The sequence below is a fragment of the Microtus oregoni genome, unplaced genomic scaffold (assembly GCF_018167655.1).
Source record: "Microtus oregoni isolate MIOR12 unplaced genomic scaffold, Mior012 000029F_ref0000214, whole genome shotgun sequence".
Taxonomy (NCBI): domain Eukaryota; kingdom Metazoa; phylum Chordata; class Mammalia; order Rodentia; family Cricetidae; genus Microtus; species Microtus oregoni.
The window spans coordinates 18,224,853-18,243,990 of NW_024543088.1; the positions used below are offsets into that span (position 1 = coordinate 18,224,853).

Genomic DNA, 19,138 nt, shown 5'->3' on the forward strand with positions numbered 1-19,138 from the left:
CACTCTGCCCCAGAAGGAGGCACTAGTACAGATGCCTGTGTCCTTGTTTGAGGACGCAGATTCTGGCCTGCACATTGCTTTCTATGACTCTACTTAGAAAGGGATGAGATATAAGTTTAGAGGAGTCCTTATTCTCTGCCTTTACCTGTGTGGCTCTTCTACCACTCAGAATTTCCCTGAAGAAACCTTTCATGACCATCTTTCTGCCCTTTACACTTCAGAAAAGAATTCTAGAAATACTCCGGATCTTTACAACTAACTCTTAATGTCAACTATCCCCACCTCTCTTTGGTCATGCTCACAGTATTTTGAGAATAAAACCACATACAAAATCCAAAAGGCAAAAATGTCTGATGGACATAATGAGCTGTATATGTGGGCATATTTAGGGCAAGTGCTGGACTGTCCTGGACATGGGCCAAGCCTCTAAATATTATCAGTTCCATACTCAGTGGCCTGCAGAGCTGCTGTTCAGAGGCCTGCTCCAATAAGTCAGAGAAGTATACAACAGCCTTTTGATAAGAAGAGCACATTTTAAAACTGAGTTCTTAAAACACAAGTAGTCAAGCTTGAATTTGAAACAAGCGACTGGTGAGTCCCCTACAGCTTGTCTTTCAACTGCCTTCCACTAAACTTCCAGGAAAAACACCTCCTTTATTGGGAATAAATATCAATTATTATTTCAATTTGGTAGAAGAAAAATCTTTTGATTTTCCTACAGTGCCAATGTGTATTTCTTGAAGGATAGTGGCCTGGAACCTTAATGTTTACCGCACTTGTCCTCCAAAAATCCAGCTCCTTGAGATGACTCCAGTGAGTCTGGAGGGGAAATTAAAAATCTCCTGAGAGAAGTTTGCAAAGCCAGGCAGTAAACCTCTGCTTCTTTCTTTTTCTTTTTTTTTTTTTTTTTTTTTTTTACAGTGTGCTCTCTCCAACTTGCTCTGGGCAAAATCCCCTTTCATCAAGCTGTGGGATAAATTCAAAGTGAGTAGCAGAAATGACAACTTATCTTTATTTCTACATGGAAATGTGGTTTCCCCAGATGTTTCTAATGTTCCAAATATTCAACCCTGAACAAGGCCACTGGTCTAAGAGGCTGTGCTCAGTGATGGTGCTTCTGTGTTACACACATACACACACCACACACACACCACACACAGACATACACACCACACACACACACCACATATACACATACACACACACACACCATACACAGACACACACACACCATGTGCACACACACACATACACACCAGTGACATAGCTTAAATCTGAATACAAAAGAGCATCTGAAGTGAAACTTTTCTTCTTGGCCATGGTGACTGGTTAGACATAGATGCCAGGCAACTGCCTTGTTTATAGACTAACTAACAGTGTGAGAGCCGCTATTCAACCCAGAGCATGGAGGAGTGGGTGAATCATTCCCAAGGCTGATTTCCAAGACCACAGTCAATCAGAACAGCAACCCAGAAGAGACATCAAGAGAACCCCACACCACAGGAAAATCTCCTGTGTGCTGAGGCTCTAGAAATCCAGAGCAAAGGGATGACGAGAGACAAAGCTTCCACAGCTGGCACATGGCTTAGCTAAAACAACTCTTTGGGATTGAACTTTCCCATAGGGAAGGGATAGAAGCTGTGGCCAGAAATGAGGCCTTCAGAAGAGTGTTATGATAGTGTAGGCTACTGACTGTGACGCCAGACATTTATAGATAATCACCTATAGTATTTCTTTTTTATAAATCACATGTAGCATTCCTTCCATGTTGATATTTGTGAGATCAGTGTGATATTTCACAGTGCACATTGACCAAACTCTGCATCCCACTATCTACCTTACACTGTTTTCCTAATTTTTAGTAATCATTGTTTAACATTATGATTTTTATTTTTTTAAACCTTCTAATATGAGAGATGGCATGTGGCATGTGTCATTCTATGTCTGGCATCATGACCTCCAGTTTTGTCAATTTACCTTCAGATATCAGGGTTTCATTCTTTAGGACTCAATAGTATTCCAATGTATAACTGCTACAAGTTTTTATTTACCAAGGAAATCACCAAATGTTTTTGGAGTTGGGTAATATCTAAACATGTACAGATAGTTTCCTTGGTGTCATGTAGTAAGCATTTCTGTATTGAAATCATTTTCCTATGTTTGAAAAAGAAGGCCACGGATGGCTTTGGGACTTCTCTGCTGTCTCTAATGATGACTGGAGGAGTCAAGAGGGCAATTCTGTGAAAGCCCAATGCAGAAGTCAGTGACTTCATGTCTGCCCTTGAGTTGGGCAAGGAGGTCAGAGGGCCTTCACTTTCATTCCTTCCCTCCTGTTAAGGGATCAGGTCTGGAGACAGGGCTAAACCAGATACCTTGATTATAAAGGTCACATTTGGATAGTAACACCCCAAATAATTGTCTCACTCAGGCATGGACTCTCTGCATTCTCTAGGACGTCCTGACTCTCCAGTGTAACTCTTATTCAACCTCCTTTGCTAGGGGCATAGCTACCAAGAGTTAACGGGAAGGAATCAGCCATTCAGCATAGTTGATGAGTATTCTACAACATTTTGGAATGAAAATGCAATGTCCTGGGCTTTTAGTACATATTTGGTAAAAAGGTTATTTTGTGAAGTCAAATGACTAGCATGGAACACTTTTATTATCAGCTTTTAGGTTCTTCAATCTTTTCAGTTTTTAGGCTCCAGTATTTACTTAGTACTTTAAAAATGTCACCTTGTGGTTCTGGATATCAAAAATGCTTCTGTGAACAACAAGCAATACCAACACTCTATTGTCCTGTACTGTGAACAACAAACAATGCCAACACTCTATTGTCCTGACTGGGTGTTTCTTTTCTCAATTTCCCTCCCTGAGTGAAGTGGCTGGAGTTTAGAAACAAATTCATGAATACAGGACTGTTCCCCACCAATGACATACAGGCACACATCTGTCTGCAACTGGATCCAAACAAATTGGTAATGTTGATCATTGCCTTATCTGACAGCCCAGTGATTTCTATTTTTATTTCTTTAATCAATATAGAAAATAAAACAAAGATTTCCACCTATCAATCTAATTTCTCTTTCATTTCTGTGAATTACAGGTAGCACTCATTGTTATTAACTAGATAACTTACAGAAAGGAGATGAAGTAGACAGTGGGGACATCTAATCAAATCCTAGGTGAATTGACTTCTTATATTTAACTCTACTGTACATGACCTACTCGTCCTTGTGGGAGTAGCTACCAGTGTCCACAGCAACCAAACCTTTGCTTAAATCTCAAGGAAATGTCAAATAAATTCTCATAATTCTAATTATCTCTATTTTTGTGTTTTGTGTCCAGTCCCAGATGAGAATGTGGGCAAGAGTAGTCATGGACATCGGGTGGCAATTGTGTTCATGAGTAAAATAAGTTAATTGATTCTAATCTCCACTTTCAGTTCTGATTATATATACTTGGAAACACTACTTTTTGCTTTTCTGAATAAATGCATTTGCTTCTGTTTTAAAAATTATTTCACTGTTTCATAGATAAAGTTTGTGGAAAAGAACCAAAAGTTAAGCAGTGGGCGCAAGGGGAGGAAACAACAAGCCTTAGCACTGGAGCTGTAATTTGATGAACCACTTCTGACTTTATAAGTTGGCCTTGTAACTAGTTGTGCATGTTATGTATATGGAACAGTAATTTTTACAAGGTGTTCTCATACTGACTAGATGATCGTGCACTTCAGTAGTCTGTAAATTTGAGGGTCAGCTTTACGTCTCTGGAGGTGTTGTATTTCACTGTGTGGATATGCCATCCACACATATTCATCTATGAGGCAAACTTCTCATCATTTCTGATTTAGGCCACTTTACCTCAGTCAAGGACAAGGAAGAGACCCATGAGGGAAAGAAGAATACTTCCTTCCCGTAGATAAAATATTATTTTCAGTAGAGAAGAGGTGAATTTTAAACCCATTTTATAGCATCAACATGTATAAGTTTAACATCATATTCTACTTTGAGAAATAAAGTGCTTAGTTTTGATATCAGTGAGAATGAAATTCTGGCGCATGTTGGCTAGAGGTTCCTGCACCTACCTATGATGTCTACCTTCACTGTTGCTGCCTGTCCTCTCAGCCTCCATGGAGTTGATGAGATAAAGGGCATCTTTATCTTAGGACCTTGTAAGGTTTTTGCAGTTTCAACTGTAGTCAGTGGGATGATCTCCCCTGGCTATTCCTTCTGCTGATAAAACAAGACCAGAACAGCCTGGATTAAGCCATGACTGCACCCATGGGTTTTTTTAAAGGGTAGTATAAAGGCAGAGGATTGTAGCTTAGTGGTGAAATGCCTGTCTCACATGTGTACAACTGCGGGTTCTGTTCCTAACAGTGCAAAAGAAAACAAAAAGAAAGAAACCAGACATGATTACTTTAAGCAGTCAACAGAAGTTAGTGCAGGACAACTAAATATGTAGGCACCCTCTTATCAAAGACTTAAAAGTTTTAAGATTAATACACAGAGAGAGAGGTGGGGTGGGAGGGTTGGAAAGAACAAGCTTTTAAAGTGAAGCCAGGCTGGAGACTCTTGGAAAATTACCTAAGCTGTTTAATCTGCCATGGGCATAAGCAGCTAAGCGAGGTAGGACCCTCACAGTAATATAGTCCTCCTTGATCCAGCAGTACACACTGGTAATAGACTCATGTGGAACTATAGAGACTATAGAGTTTTTCCTAAATTGTAAAAATCCAAGAGTTGCATTTTAGAATAAAGTTTTTTTTCTAATTTTTTTTATTGCCTTGTTTTGCCACAGGGAAGCAAATGCACATTGATCTTTATAAATTTAAGAAAACGAGGTCAGGGCTAGGTGTGGTGGTGTACGCCTTTGTTCCGTACACCTAAGGAGGAAAGGCAGGCAGGTCTCTATGAGTTCAAGGCCAGTCTGGTCAGGCATAACAAGTTCCAGGCCAGTGAAGAGAAACAAAGTGAGACCCCATTGCAAACAACAAAAAAGAAAACAAAACAAACTCAACCAGAAACAACAAAACCAACTATAAAAGGATACAAACAGAAAAACAAGAAAGAAAGTGGATTTGCTTTTCTTACAGGCACAGAGAAGCCAGGTTTGCTTGATGTTGCCCCAAAGCCATCACAGTTAGGGGGTTCTTCAGGTACAGCTTCACTCCATAGACTCTTTCCCTCGGAGAGAGATGTTGACACATGGTGTGCCCTCCACACGTATTTTCAAACATGACTGTTTCTGAAAGGAGTTGATAAATAAATGGGAATCTCAAAACCTGTGGGAGACTCTTTCTTTGGTAATTCAAGAGTCTTGATTAATAATTCTTCCACTGTGCAGCTGATGCAGCCTCAGACCGGGAGGAGGCAGTAGTCAATGAACAATAGAGAGAGAAAGGCTTCTAACTGTAAAAAAACCCAATCCACATGCACCGCTGGCAATCACAGCTGTCTCCTGCTCTTTGCCCCCACCTCCTCTGGATGTGACTCCAGCATCCTCAGAGTAGGGTTCCCCACCCCCACTAGTCAGTCTCACCTGGGAGCAGACTGGCACAGCTATCTCTGAGCCCTCTCATTAGACAGTCTGGAGACAAACCAACAGAGGATCCTCACCACACTTGTAGATTTCCTGACAAAGCCCACGTTCCATCAAAGCACACGGTGAGATGCAGAAGAATGTCTTAACCCACTTATTTGTATAATTTCTATTTATGCCCAAGCACCGCAGGAGGAATGATGGAGGAAGGTCATTGGTTAAAAAATAAAGAAACTGCCCTTGGCCCATTTTATTGGTTAGAACATAGGTGGGTGGAGTAAACAGAACAGAATGCTGAGAGGAAGAGGAAGTGAGCTCAGAGAGACGCCATGCTCCCCTCTCCCGAGCAGACGTACTCGATGAAGCAAGCCGCCAGGTCAGACATGATGAATCTTTCCCGGTAAGACCGGTGCTACACAGTTTATTAGAGATAAGTTGATCGGGATATCAGAATTAGCCAGTAAGGCCTAGAGCTAATGAGCCAAGTAGTGTTTAAAAGAATACAATTTGTGTGTTATTTCTGGGCATAAGCTAGCCAGGCGGCCGGGGTGCTGGGGATGCAGCCCCGCCGCTCCTATTACTACAGAGGAGGGCACAGTTTGGTTGGCAAACAAGTCCTAACCATCTCACTACCACTGCCCTAAAGACAGCCATTGACCTTCTGTGATGTCCTCTTCCACATATACGGGATGGTTTTCGCTGATGACAAGTGAGGCTTGGGGACTGAACCGGATAGGCATCTGCCATAAAAGGAAGCTGACACTAGCTGGTTATCTGCATGCTAGGGAATAAGTAATGCTGTTCTGTGTGGCACTGTTTCCCAAGAAGGCAAGCGGACTCTTTAGCTCCTTCCTGATCAGTTATAGTCATTGGACTCAAACCTTCACTTCGTTTAACTTTTGTAGCCTTAGGCTGTGACACTTTTATTTATTTTGCAAAGCATGGTTTTAAAATTAGAGTGTTCTATACAAAATTTGAGAACACAATGCAGCAATTATACTGGTAATTACACCGATAATAATACGAATTCTTCTCAACACTAAATCTCACCATAGCATAAGCAAGAGGTAATTCCTTCATATATATGCATATATATACAATGTATCTGACAGAAACAAAATGAGGAGGGATTTGTTTTGCCTCAGAGTATCAGGGGATTTCAGTTTGCCATGTTGGGGAAGGAATGGCTGTGAAGGCAGCTCAGTGAGGGCCGGTAAGTGCATGAGCAGTCAGGTTGGACACACTATGGTGCCAGCTACAACTGGAGGCATGAATAACCTTCAAAGGGCCTCCTCTAGTGTCCTAAATTTACTAAGATGGCCTCACTTCTTCAATATTCTAGAACCCCCCCCCCAAAGAAATACCACTTGCAAGTGGTTTAAACATGTGGTCCTGTGTAGGACAGTTCAGTTTTAAACCATCACACACACACACACACACACACACACACACACTACTAGGAGTATATGTTGGTTAGTTTTATGTCATCTTGACACAAACCTGAATCATTCAAGAAGAGAGAATCCCAGTTGAGACACTCTCTTCATAAGACTTGCCTGTAGGGAAGTCTGTAGGGTGTTTTCATAATGAATGTTTGATATGAGAGGGTCCAGCCCTAGAGAGGTAGTGCCACCGCTGGAGAGGTTGTCCTGGAATGTATAAGAAAGATGACCGAGCAAGCTAGGAGGGGAAAGTCAGTAAGTAGTGACTCCTCTGTGGCCTCCGTATCAGTTCCTAATTCCAGGCTCCTGCCCCGCTTGAGTTTCTGCTATGATTTCCCTCAGTGAGGGACTGTTAGCTGCTGTAGAAGTCCTGAGATAGGGAGTGTGAGGTAAGCAGACCAGTGCACACTGACAGAGATTTTCGGGAGCCTCTCTGCTCTTCTTCATGTTGCAATAATATGTGGTCTCTAGGATCTGTGGAGAGAGTTACCTGGAAGGGTAAGATAAAATGAGCTGTTTTCCCCTGAAATTTCTTTTGCTTATAGTGTTTTCTTACAGAATTAGAAACCCCAGCTAAGACAGAGAGGAAAGCTTCTTACAAACGCATACTAATTTTTGCAAGTGAATGTCTATTTGCAATGTTATATACTAACTAATGAATGAATAAAATAAGATTAAATGAATAATAGTATCCCAAGATCTGGAGAAAAGCACACCAGATACTACCCACTTGGCAAAATGACAAATGTGTGTGTGTGTGTGTGTGTGTGTGTGTGTGTGAGAGAGAGAGAGAGAGAGAGAGAGAGAGAGAGAGAGAGAGAGATGCCAGTCAGGAGAAGCATGAGCCTTTCTCAGGAGCGTGTCCTCAGATTCTCCCAGAAGAAGCCCTGAACTGCTGAATTGCACAGAGGATACTCTTTTGTGACCATAACTGGAAACCTCCGACTGGTGTGTGAGGTACCTTCATTCCAAGTTCTGGTGCAGACATTTGTCTGAAATCAGCAGGAGACCTGAGATGGTGCGTTTAAGGTAGCCTGAGCAGTGCACGGACTGACAGGCAGACCAAAGAAAGCTTCTACTCATGGTTAGTGGCACAATTGCATGTGGTTCCTAAACTTTCATGAGAGATTACACTTAGAGGCCTCATGCTGAGTACTAAGCCAACCAGCCTCCCAGTTGTTAGTGAACCAGTAAGAACTGGTATGACACCTCCCACTCCCTCCCCTTGTTAAATCATTTAAGCCTTGTCAGGACTCCACTACAAGAGAAATTAAATAGAACCAAAAGGCAGTCTTGTCAGTCTGCTGCAGGGTCCCTCAAAATCCGCAGGGTTCTCCTTCCAGGACCCTCTAGTGTCAAATCCAGAGATGTTAAAGGGCCTCAAAAATTAGTAGTGTTCGCACACAGGCTACTAACTCTTGTATGTAGTGTAAATTATTTCTCAATCATGTACAATGCCTAATACAATATAAGTGTATGTAAGAAACTGCTCACCTTACGAGACCTGGATAGAGGTGGGCAGTCCTTGGGCTTCCCACAGGTCAGGGAACCCTGATTGCTCTTCCAGCAGATGAGGGGGGGGGGGGACTTGATCGGGGGAGGGGGAGGGAAATGGGAAGCGGTTGTGGGGACGAGGCAGAAATCCTTAATAAATAAATAAATTAAAAAAAAAAGAAACTGTTTTACTGTATTATTTAGGAAACAATTATTAAAACATTTCTATATATTCAATACAAAACAATTTTACAAAAACAATTTTGATATGGTTGAATCCATGGATTTGTCAACAGAGGATTGGTGATGCATCAGGAATTGTGGTGTTGCTGATTGTTGAGGAAGTAAAGAAGACAGGAAAAGAAGAGGGTTGGTATTGGTAGAAATCTCTGTGTTCTGGCTTCCCACCTCCCTCCTAGGTGTACATATGGAATAAACACTTTCTAGGCTCCACTTGTGTCTCACCGTTCTCCCCAGGGGCCACTTAAACTGTATATAGTTACTCAAGAAGCCAGGACCTGGAACTGGGCTTAAAGATCTGCTACTTCCTGGGTGCAGGTAAGACCTGCCCTTTGCAGAGGACATCATCTGGGGTAGAAATGCTGACTCTTGAGCCCCTCAGAGCCAGCGAGCAGTATATTAGCAACCCATGCAGAGGACAAGACACACTGAAATCCCTCATGCACTAGCCCTGAGCAGACAGGACCACAGACTGGAGAGCTCAACAAGCCAGGTATGGAAAGAGGCAAGCACCTTTTGTACTGGCCTTTCTGCTTATTCTCTGGGGGGAATATTTTAACACCATATAAGAATGTCCTATACCTCTTTACATCTTTATGTCTATATGGAGTGAAGTTGGAGCTTAGGGGAAATATGGTTGCATTAATTGTCTTTGGTAAGAGAAATTACCACTGTTTTGTTCAGTTGGAAATTCCCTCCTCATTCCTTAGCGTCAGCTGAGTGTTTAAGCCCTCTGTTGCTCCATACCTGGAAGGCGCTTGACTCAAGCCCCAGAATAAACCAGGAGACAGGATCACATCCTCTCCACCATCCCAGCTGCTGAAGCAGACAAGTATCAGGCGTTACCTTCAGTTAGGGACAATTTAAAGGACCTCTGAACTATTTCCATGCTTCCGTAAGAAGAAGCTGAATGGATTCGACTGTTACAACCAACGAAGTGTAATGAAATGAAGTGGTTCACAGTGTTCAAATATTCCTGCTTTCCCTCCGAGCAGTCCTCCTGATCCTGCTATAAATACCCACCCTGTTCCCTTTGGAGTCAGAGGACATGGATATGCTGCCATTTCCTCTGCTAATCTCTCATTGTTTAGGAGTCTGGCCTGGTGCCACAGAGGAAAAGCTGCCATGCTTGCTGCTCTGTGCATGTGCTTTCCTCACGGGAATGATTGCTTCCTGGAGAGCTGAGGACCTGGGCCCACCGCTCACCAGCTATTGCCTCCTGTGCGTCTAGACCATGCAGACTCCCTGCTAAGAACAGGATTTCAGAGCCTCCCCACGCAGCTATCTTAGGTGAATGAGCCGCGACAGTTAGGCTGTCCTCTCGGGCAGAACATCATCCTATTTGAAAATTGGTTCTTCCCTGGAGGAAAGAATACTGAATCTCAAATTAACTTTGTTGAAATGTTTCCTATATTTAAATAGGGACAGCTTCCAAGATGTGGCTGTTACCCAGAAAAGCCTTAAATTTTGCAAACTTTTGGTTGTCTTGTTACACCAAAGTCCCCACGTTTTAGTGGAGGAAGAAATGGCTGTTTTGCTTGGAAGACTTTTCAGTCTGAAAAGATAAAAGCAGGATGAGGAGTGAGGGTGTGGGAGGGAGCAGCAATGGCCTTCAGAAGATGAAGTGTTAACGCTCGGAGGATGGAAAGCAGCTGCTCTTCATCCCCACCGAGAACAGGCCAGAGGAAATGAGTTCCCATGTGAGATGTGGGCCTGAGGAGCTGTATGGACAGCAAGGGGGTCCCAGGCTGGAGCAGGAGGAGCCAGCAGGATGTCTACAACGTGAGGGAGACTTCTGAAGAGTGCTGATATCTGCAGTATAATTCCTGAATTGAGTGTCTCCCAAGTACAGCCTTAACACGTTCTTTTTCAGGATGTTACCATTGTCTTCCTTACCAAGCTTCTAACCAAGACCCAGGCTGTATACAAATGTACTACGTTAAGTGGAGGTGAGGAAATTTCCACATCTTCATGGTGTGGGAAGCATAGACACTTGGAGGCAATAAGTCCAGTTATGCTTTTCTGCTCTGCAGCTTACCCCCTTTGCTACCTTGGGCCATTTTCAACCCAAGTTTGGTACCTATATTGGTGAAATATCAGTGTCCTGTGTTATTATCTCGGCAAATCACAGGCACAAGTGCATGTTCTACACAGCACCAGTGTGTACTATACACATAGTAATACTCATATAGTAAGCATTAAATAACAGTCGTAGGGATCTTGTAGAAGCATTAAAGCAAGGGCTCTTCAGTTTGTTGTCTGTGGCACTGATATGTTGTGCTTTAGGAAATGAAGGCACAGTGTGATCCCAAACTTGCATAAGGACATAAAGCAATGGGGGCAGGGATTTTCTTGAAAACTATCGTAACAGCAGTAATAAAGAAATATACTGACTCTCTTTGGACTATGTAAGCTTTTCTCCCAATTCTGCTGCTTTTTCAGTCAATTCATTTAATCTTTACTAAAACGCCGTGCTAGTGCTGTGCTGAGCACTGTGAGCTTGCACACTGAGAATGGCCCACATAGCAAAAAGGGAAGACAGCCACCAAAGCTTGTGACTTAGCAAGTGTCGTCGCATGGATGGACAGAACATTTCCAAAGCTCTGTGGATTGCAGAAGGGCAGATACGAAGTCAAAGTCATAGTTGCAAGTTCAGGTGTATTTAAAGATTAGCCTAATATCTACTGTACCTTCGGACCCCTGATACTTTTCTAAAACTGGAATATTTAAATTAAGAATAAAATTAGAATGGTGGGGATATGATGCAAAAAAAAATGTGTTATTCTTTCCCTGAGAAATTAAATAATGAACAGATGTTTCCATTTGGAAAGGTAGCTGCTGAAATTTTGACACCAAGAAAATGCCTACACCTCTAACTAGTGAGAGAGGGAAATGGGGGTAACTGTGGCTCCTGAGGCAGCCACCAGAGCTGTCACAAAGACTTGACTCAGCTTTTCCTTTTACAGGACAGTCCTCGTGTTAGCTGGCTTGGAGACTCTCAGATTACGACCGCAGTATTTCTGTCCCAGGTACACATAATGCAGCTGACTTTTTAGAGCGACTTTAAGATGCTCCAGAAAAAATGATGGGCCATCACGTTCACCACATAAACAGCTGTGCCAGATAATTTTGCCTCCGAGAAATATGGCCTGAGATATCCAAAAACTCACAAAATACAATATTCAGCTGGCATTTTCCATTAAATCCAAAGTTGATGAGACATACCATGGGCTCCAGTGTAAGCGTAAAATGCTCTGAGAGGAAAGCACCAGCCTAGCACTTATCATAGCTTCCATGTCTATTAGCAACGTCTTTTGAGATATTGATACCAACTTTGGCTTGAATCATAAAAGTATGAAGAGAAAGAGATGATTTTACAAGTCCTGATCGTAAACACAAGGAGAAACAGTCAGTTACTAGCAGGGAGAACCTCCTGTCACAACAGCCCTCAGGTCTGGGTTCACTTATTCCTGGTACCCACATATGCACTTAGACAACATGAATTTGAATATGGAATGTTTGATTAGATAATATTTGATGAAGTACATCCTGGGCTTGGGTGGAAACCTGTTCAACTTTATCATACCATAAAAGGACACTTTAGTTTTCTAGCTTACCCCTAAGGTCACCATACATCTTACCTACATCACTGCCAATGGGCTTTTGTTTATCCAGTTTAATTTTTCCAGTGTGTATATTACTTATGATAATTCTATTTCGCTCTTGTAGGCTTTTTATGCTTCTCTCTTTATCTCACTGAATAGCATTTCCTTTAGAAATCTTAAACTATTTCAATGGCACATGAAAAGATATAAATGATCATAATTTGTCTTCAAAAAGTCAGTAAAATTAACATTAGAATAGTTTAGCAAGTGTTTTTGACTATTCAGATGACCATTTTTTGCCCTAGAATCTTGCTAACAAGTTATCACCATGTTATCTTTTCTGAATGTGATAGTACTTAAAGCGTTTAAAAAGGCAGTTTACTATAATCTAGCACAAATTGATACTTTATGTGTATAAAAATACCACTTATGCTTTCTCTTAACACAAAAACAAATTTCAGTATAGTATTTGATATTAAAACAAATGAAATGTTTGAAAATAGTATATGAGCAATCAATTTTAAACCAAAAAAAATGTTTATTGTAAAAAAGAGACCTTGAAAGTTACTTTTTAAAAAAAGAACATTGATTTCACAAGTACTCAGGTTGTGTATAGGCACATTTATGGACCACACCTCCCTTTCATACAGAGTTCATTCAGTCATATAAAAATAAACACAAATTTACATCAACTACACAATTCATAAAACAGGCACTTGGAGGGGAATTGTATTATTGCATTCACCATATGCATTTTCAAAAGTCTAAGTACATTACTGAATGTCTAAGATGCTCTCTTGCAATACATTGTCTTACTCATTACATTGTCTTATAAATCACTAAGATTCTCTTAAAAAGTAAGACATGGCACACGCACCAGGAATGTTTGAAGCTTCTCCTTCCCTTCTCTTCCAAGGCACACATGGCAAAAATAAAAACAAACCAAGAATATTTTAATACATTCTCTTGTGTTCTGTTCTTTTTCTCATATTTTTTTTCGTAACAATACAGTTTAAAGCATTGTAGGTAATCCAGAAAAGGCTTTCATTCACCGATGGCAACCAGACATCCGACATGTAAGGAAGTAAACTTGGAGTACTTTATAAGGCACCTGAGATAGCATCTGGCAGGCTCTCTTCCTCGTGGAAACACAATTACAACTCTATTACGAAGCAATACTGTTCCTTTTGGTTGAAATGGTTTGGCAGCAATATAAATCTCCACACACTTTCTTAGGAAAAAAAGATGCAATGTGCTTTTCACTTCATCTCTAACGAGAAAGGTTCTTGTCTGTTAGCCTTTCACTTAGCTGTCAGTAAATATAATATCAAACTTCACATAGAAAGGATTCATCTTCTGCAGATAGATTCTATTCTGTAGTTTTGTGTGTGTGTGTGTGTGTGTGTGTGTGTGTGTGTGTGACTATACATATTCTTTGGTAGGTAAGCACAAGAGAAAATAAATGGCTTTGGACTTTCACTTGTCATTTGGCATTGGAGTGAAGAAATGCATTCTGTTCCGGTAAACATGGGCTGCGCCACTCAGTGTGCCACACAGCAGCCAGATTCCTCATGTTTGTGCAGAAGAGACATTCTGGAGAAGGTTTTGGAGCAGTTTTTGCACTGGTATTTCTTTACATCCGAGTGGGTCTGCAGATGTGCCCTCAGGTTTGACCTGTCTGCAAAAGCTCTATTGCAGTGAGGGCAAGAGAAAGGCTTCTCCCCTGGTTGGTGGGGGGAAGGGTAAGAAGACAAAAAAAAAAAAAGTCAGTCAGTGTTTTTACAGGGCACAAAGTCAAATAATATTAACATCAACAGAAGTTTATCAAAAGAATGAGAATTAACCTAGCCTGATTATATCCCCCCATGTTGGGCAGCTGTATTTCTAGCCGGTCTTAAAAGACAAAAAAGCAAATTTTCCTTTAAAAATACCAGTTCTGCCAGATATGCAGAAGCAATTTAGCCAAAGAACTTTCTCTTGATAAGGGTTTCTGCTTCAACAGGTGCAGGCATGATGAGCAGCTCCCCACATTCCCAGTATTTCTGTGTGGTGACTGAGGCTGTATAAACGCCATGCCTCCCTGCATATACAGTTGTGCTGAGGGTTTAAAAAAGTTTCAGCAGCGAAAAAATGAAACAACAAGACGACAAAATGAAACAAAATACCAACCAAAAAATAATAATAAAAGAGTTGACAGATTTCACAGTGAAGATGTAGCCAAAAACTATGGGAAACCCCTCTGTTTATCAAATCAACACTAGGATCCAAGCACTTGTATTTGCTGACTACCAGGGGCTGTTCTGCAGAACACACATCAAGTACCCAGTTCCTGCTTTCTAACTGATCTTTGAGACCAAACCTCCTGCATGTACTTTCCAAAGTCTAAATGCTGTTTACAGTCTCTGAAGCAGACACTGATAGCAAGAAATGGAGCACTTGCTGCTCTAACAAGCTCTGGAGCAGCCAGGAAGCAGCTGCCAGTGATTCACCTCATGAAAAGCACTCCCTGTCACTATCTGAAGGCACCCCACAGACAGCCCTAACACACCCCTTTGAGCTGAGAGGCTTCGTTTTCTATGTTTCTCTTACCTGTGTGAGTTCTAATGTGTCCTTGAAGCAGCCAGGGTCTGGAGAAAGCCTTGCCACAGATCTTGCAGACACAAGGCAAGGTGTGGGTCCGAATGTGCATCTTAAGGGCACCCAGGCTCACATATTCCTTGTCACAGTATTTGCAGCTGAAAGACTTCCTAGACTGGGCATCGCAATGCAGCTGCTTATGTTTGGCCAGCCCAGAGAAAGTAGAATAGGTCTTGTTGCATAAATTGCACTGAAACTTCTCAGCTTCAATGGCATGGGGGTCTGAGAGCTTGGATTGCAGTCTTTCCTCTTCATCACTAATGGGACTTTCCGAACCACTGTGGTCCTTGGATGAAGTGTCAGATGGAGGCGGGGGGCTTACTCGCCCCAAGGGTGAGGAGTATCCAGCAAGAGGAGAAAGGCCACTGGGCAGAGGGGAGTGGAATGGAGCTGCCGATGTCCACACAGTAATAGGGCTGTATGCTCCTGAGCTGAGGATCTCTGGTTTTGGTATGACGGGCATGGGGAAGCTCTCATAGAGATACGGGGAAATGATCACTAGGAGAAAGAAAGGGGAGAGAAAGGAAAGAAAAATAAGGCGAGATATTTTGAAAATATATGTGCACTGTCTGAGACAGCACATAACAACACACACAAGACTCCATAGTGAAAACAGACTCTCTTACAAGGACACACATTCATCTGGGCTTGTGTCCTTGTGTACGCTGACAGTTGCCCTGACTCTTCCTAATGGGTTTTCTGGAGGAGCCTTACTGTCCTCATTTAGAAAGAGCTAGACACTATTCTAAAACTTTCTGTAGAGTAGCTTTTCATTTCGTGCATGGGCTATTCCAAGCCTGCCACGACTGTGGGGGCAATAGCATGCAGGAATCCAGCTGCTTTCAAGTTCCTGGCTCCCCAAGGTAACAGTTCAGCCTCGGGGAAGGGTGCGCTCACCTCGGTGCACTCATTACGCCTGTACACCGCCTCTGAGAACCACAGTGCACTACCGGAAGGAGGCTTTCCTTGTAAGCAAAGAACTCAAAAGTTTTGAATTAAAACTTAGTCTAAGTGATTCAGAGATTGGAAGGACTGTTTCAGTAGAGCACCGAAAGGAAAGCAGCCCACTGTGTACAGAGTAAAGCAGTGGAACCGCGGTTCGGTCGCGCACAGATTTGCAGATCGTATTTTTACCTGTGTGTGTGTCCAGCTCGCTGTAGTTGGGCTTCTTGGAGGCGTTGAAATGTTTCTTGACCAGGAAGGAGCGCGGCATGGTGGCGGCGGGCTGGCGCGGGCGGATAACGGTCCAGGCGGCGGTCCTACAGCATCGCGGCGGCTCAGGTGCGGCGGGGGACAGGCGGGCGCCTCTGAAGTCACCGGGCTCCCTGCCCGACTGAGCTCTTCTGGACTGGGAGGGGTTTTCTCCCTGGCTTTTACTAGAAGCATCCAATCACAGCCGAGAGGTTCGGATTTCAGCTCCTCCTTGTGGGACAGCTGTGAACAGAGGAAGAATCTGTTGTCAGACTAAATTATTCTGGTTCAAAATGGGCTGTTCAAGGCATTTCAGCGGAGGCCTAAAATATATTAAATGTTTTCAAAGAGAAAATTTCGGTTCTTGAACATTGCGGGAAGGCATTCCCGAGAGCTGACCGCGGACGACTTGGCTTCCAGATGTGGGCCTTGCCGGGCGCGGCGTGGGCGGGAAGGAAGGGCCGCCCTCGGGACCGCGCAGCCTCTGGTGACCGGAGAGCCTATATTTGGAAGTAGCACTTGGAGGGGGTTTATTTGCACACGGGCCAACTATGGCCCTGATTTTTTGGAAAAGGGAGGAGAAGGCGCCCCGCAGCCGCCGTGGCTGGTCTGGCCAGCTCTAAGACCGCGCGCCGGGAAGTTAACTTGCTGGCTGCTGCGTTAGCCGCTTGAAAGGAATGCCTTGCAGTCTGTCCCAGGAACTGGAAGAGTACAAAGATAAAAGGGAAGCTTGGGCAGACTCCGACAATAGGCAGACTCTGGAAGAATCATGGAACGTTCTCAAGACGACATGAAGACTTACTTCCTTTGTAGCATGTAGGGTTTTAGTGAAAGAAAAACTTCATTTGTGAATCTTTACAGACAATTAATTCTTAAATAGTATCTGCTTTAATTTAGTGGTATTTTCTTTGGTAGGGGATTTTAACACTCCGCCCAACCCCTGCTCCCCCACCACACAACTTTCCTGATTTGCATTAAAAGATGGGAAAGGGTTCTTTTGCAAGCTACTTGACTGGCAGCTAGACAGTCCAGTAGCCAGCCAATCCCTTGCATTTGCATATAGGAATAGGTCTAAAACTGCTCCGAAGTGACTCTTTTTAAAACTGCAGTTTTCGCCATACGCGTAGGCAATTCTGTTTTATTTCAGTGTTATCCCAACAAAATCCGAGAACCCAATCCCCCAGAAGACAACTGACTTCTTTTGAAAAGGTGCTGGAAGAGAACAGCGGAAAGAGAATCCCACCATCGGTGTTGGGACTTGTAAGAGAAAAGTGCATTGTCAGGCGGCATAACTTCTTAATCTGGGGATGAGAAAACAGGAGTGTGTGGGCGGGGCGGGGGGGAGGGGAAACCCACAGACTTCCTGGGTTGATTTCAAGGATTCCTGTCCCTTCTTCCAACAGTCACTGATTTAAACGTCAAGCACAGAAAGGAGTTTATATGAATCCTTATATTAAAGGAACTGACCCTTCAGGGGACAGGAAAACACGAGAATCCATTAGATATCTCCCTAGGCTACCATAAGTGCGGACGAGAGCTGGAATCTGAGCTGACCTAGTGGGTTTGTTCCTATTCAGGCACCTGTTTTATAGAGAAGAATTCTTCCCTTTGCCACCTAATTTCCTGCAAAACGCACCGTTTGTTAGAGATCTAATATCGTTAAGACAACACAAAGCCACAGGGCAACTGGGAGTGTCAAAGGATGTTTAAGTATTTGTTTACTAATAATTATCATACACAAGATAACCTGTAAAATTAGTTCTTGCTATCTATCTAAAAATTTGGTAGTCATTCGATGTGGCTGGAAAAACAAAAGCAAAAAGAACCCTTGAATTTGAACCACAAATGCATAAACCAGCCGAGTTTTGTGCCCAGGGGCCCCGGGCTGGGGGCTAAGTTAAGAGACTACAACAAAAATTCATGTATTCTCTTCTGCAAGGAGCCTGTATGCTGGCTCCAGACTGCGCGGAAGGCTAGCCACAACATAGAGCCCCGTTTGCTCTAAACGCCTGAGGTCTGTTCCACCTGTCAGCAGGGGAGAGTCCACAGGCTGCTGACATAAATCACATTAAACAGGTGCTCTGCTCGGGTACAGCAGAGGACAATTGGTGCTAACCTGATGTGGCAAAAATTCAAGAATGGAAGTCCAGCACACCCGAGGCCAGCTGAAGGACTCTGCTAGTGCAGGACAGGTTTTCTCCCTGCAAACACCAGGCTTTTTATGGGTGAGGGTGCTGACATTTTGCTTTGCTTAGGCAACACCACTGTATTTTAAATGTTTCATTTTGAATTCAAATAAAGAGAGAGACAGAGAGAGAGAGAGAGAGAGAGAGAGAGAGAGGTGGCTTACAAGTAGCCTTTACTAATGCAGGGAACTAGTTAGTCCTAGCTAGGCAGGAGAGAAACTGGTGTTCCTTAAGTAGGCAGCTTAGAGAAGCGACTTAGAGAGAGATACTTCTTGTAGAGAACCCCAGCCAAGTGAAGCTAGAGCTGCCCCCGTAAGTTAAATTAACTTAGGCTGTAAAATGTCATCTAAGGAAGGGAAGAGTACACAAACCCCCATGTGCTTCTGTAGTGGACCTCATCACCCCTCTGCAGGCTTAAGTGCACTGGGAGGTAATCTTGACCTGTTTTCCAGGGAACTCATTCCTGGGTCCGATGGAACTCTAGAAAGTTCATGCCATCTCTTCACGTTCTTGCATTTCCTCTACTCTCCAACAAGCTGACCAGGATGGCTTGAATCTTTCCCATGAGGCTGCCTGGATTCTTGGGGGTCTTTCTTTATCCTGGCTGTAATTTTTTTCCCCAGGAAAGGCACAGTCCTGTTCTCCCAACAGAGAAATGCTTTGGTTGGAATAGCTGCTACTCACTTTGTGCACTCTTAGGTCTCCACACAGGAAGCAGAGTGGAGGCTGCCAGCTATATTTAGGAAATGAAGTATGTCTGTTGCCAGGTGATATTTCCAGGTCTTAAAGAAATGGGACA

General features: G+C 43.0%; 1 protein-coding gene across 1 annotated transcript; it reads right to left on the reverse strand.

Annotated features, from left to right (window-relative positions):
* Positions 1-12,947: 12,947 nt before the first annotated feature.
* On the reverse strand, positions 12,948-16,286 carry Snai2 (snail family transcriptional repressor 2). Its single transcript, XM_041678243.1, has 3 exons — positions 16,097-16,286; positions 14,915-15,460; positions 12,948-14,048 (listed from the first exon to the last, which is right to left on the reverse strand). The coding sequence occupies exons 1-3, from the start codon at positions 16,173-16,175 to the stop codon at positions 13,867-13,869; spliced, it is 807 nt and encodes a 268-aa protein (XP_041534177.1). The 5' UTR covers positions 16,176-16,286; the 3' UTR covers positions 12,948-13,866.
* Positions 16,287-19,138: the final 2,852 nt, after the last annotated feature.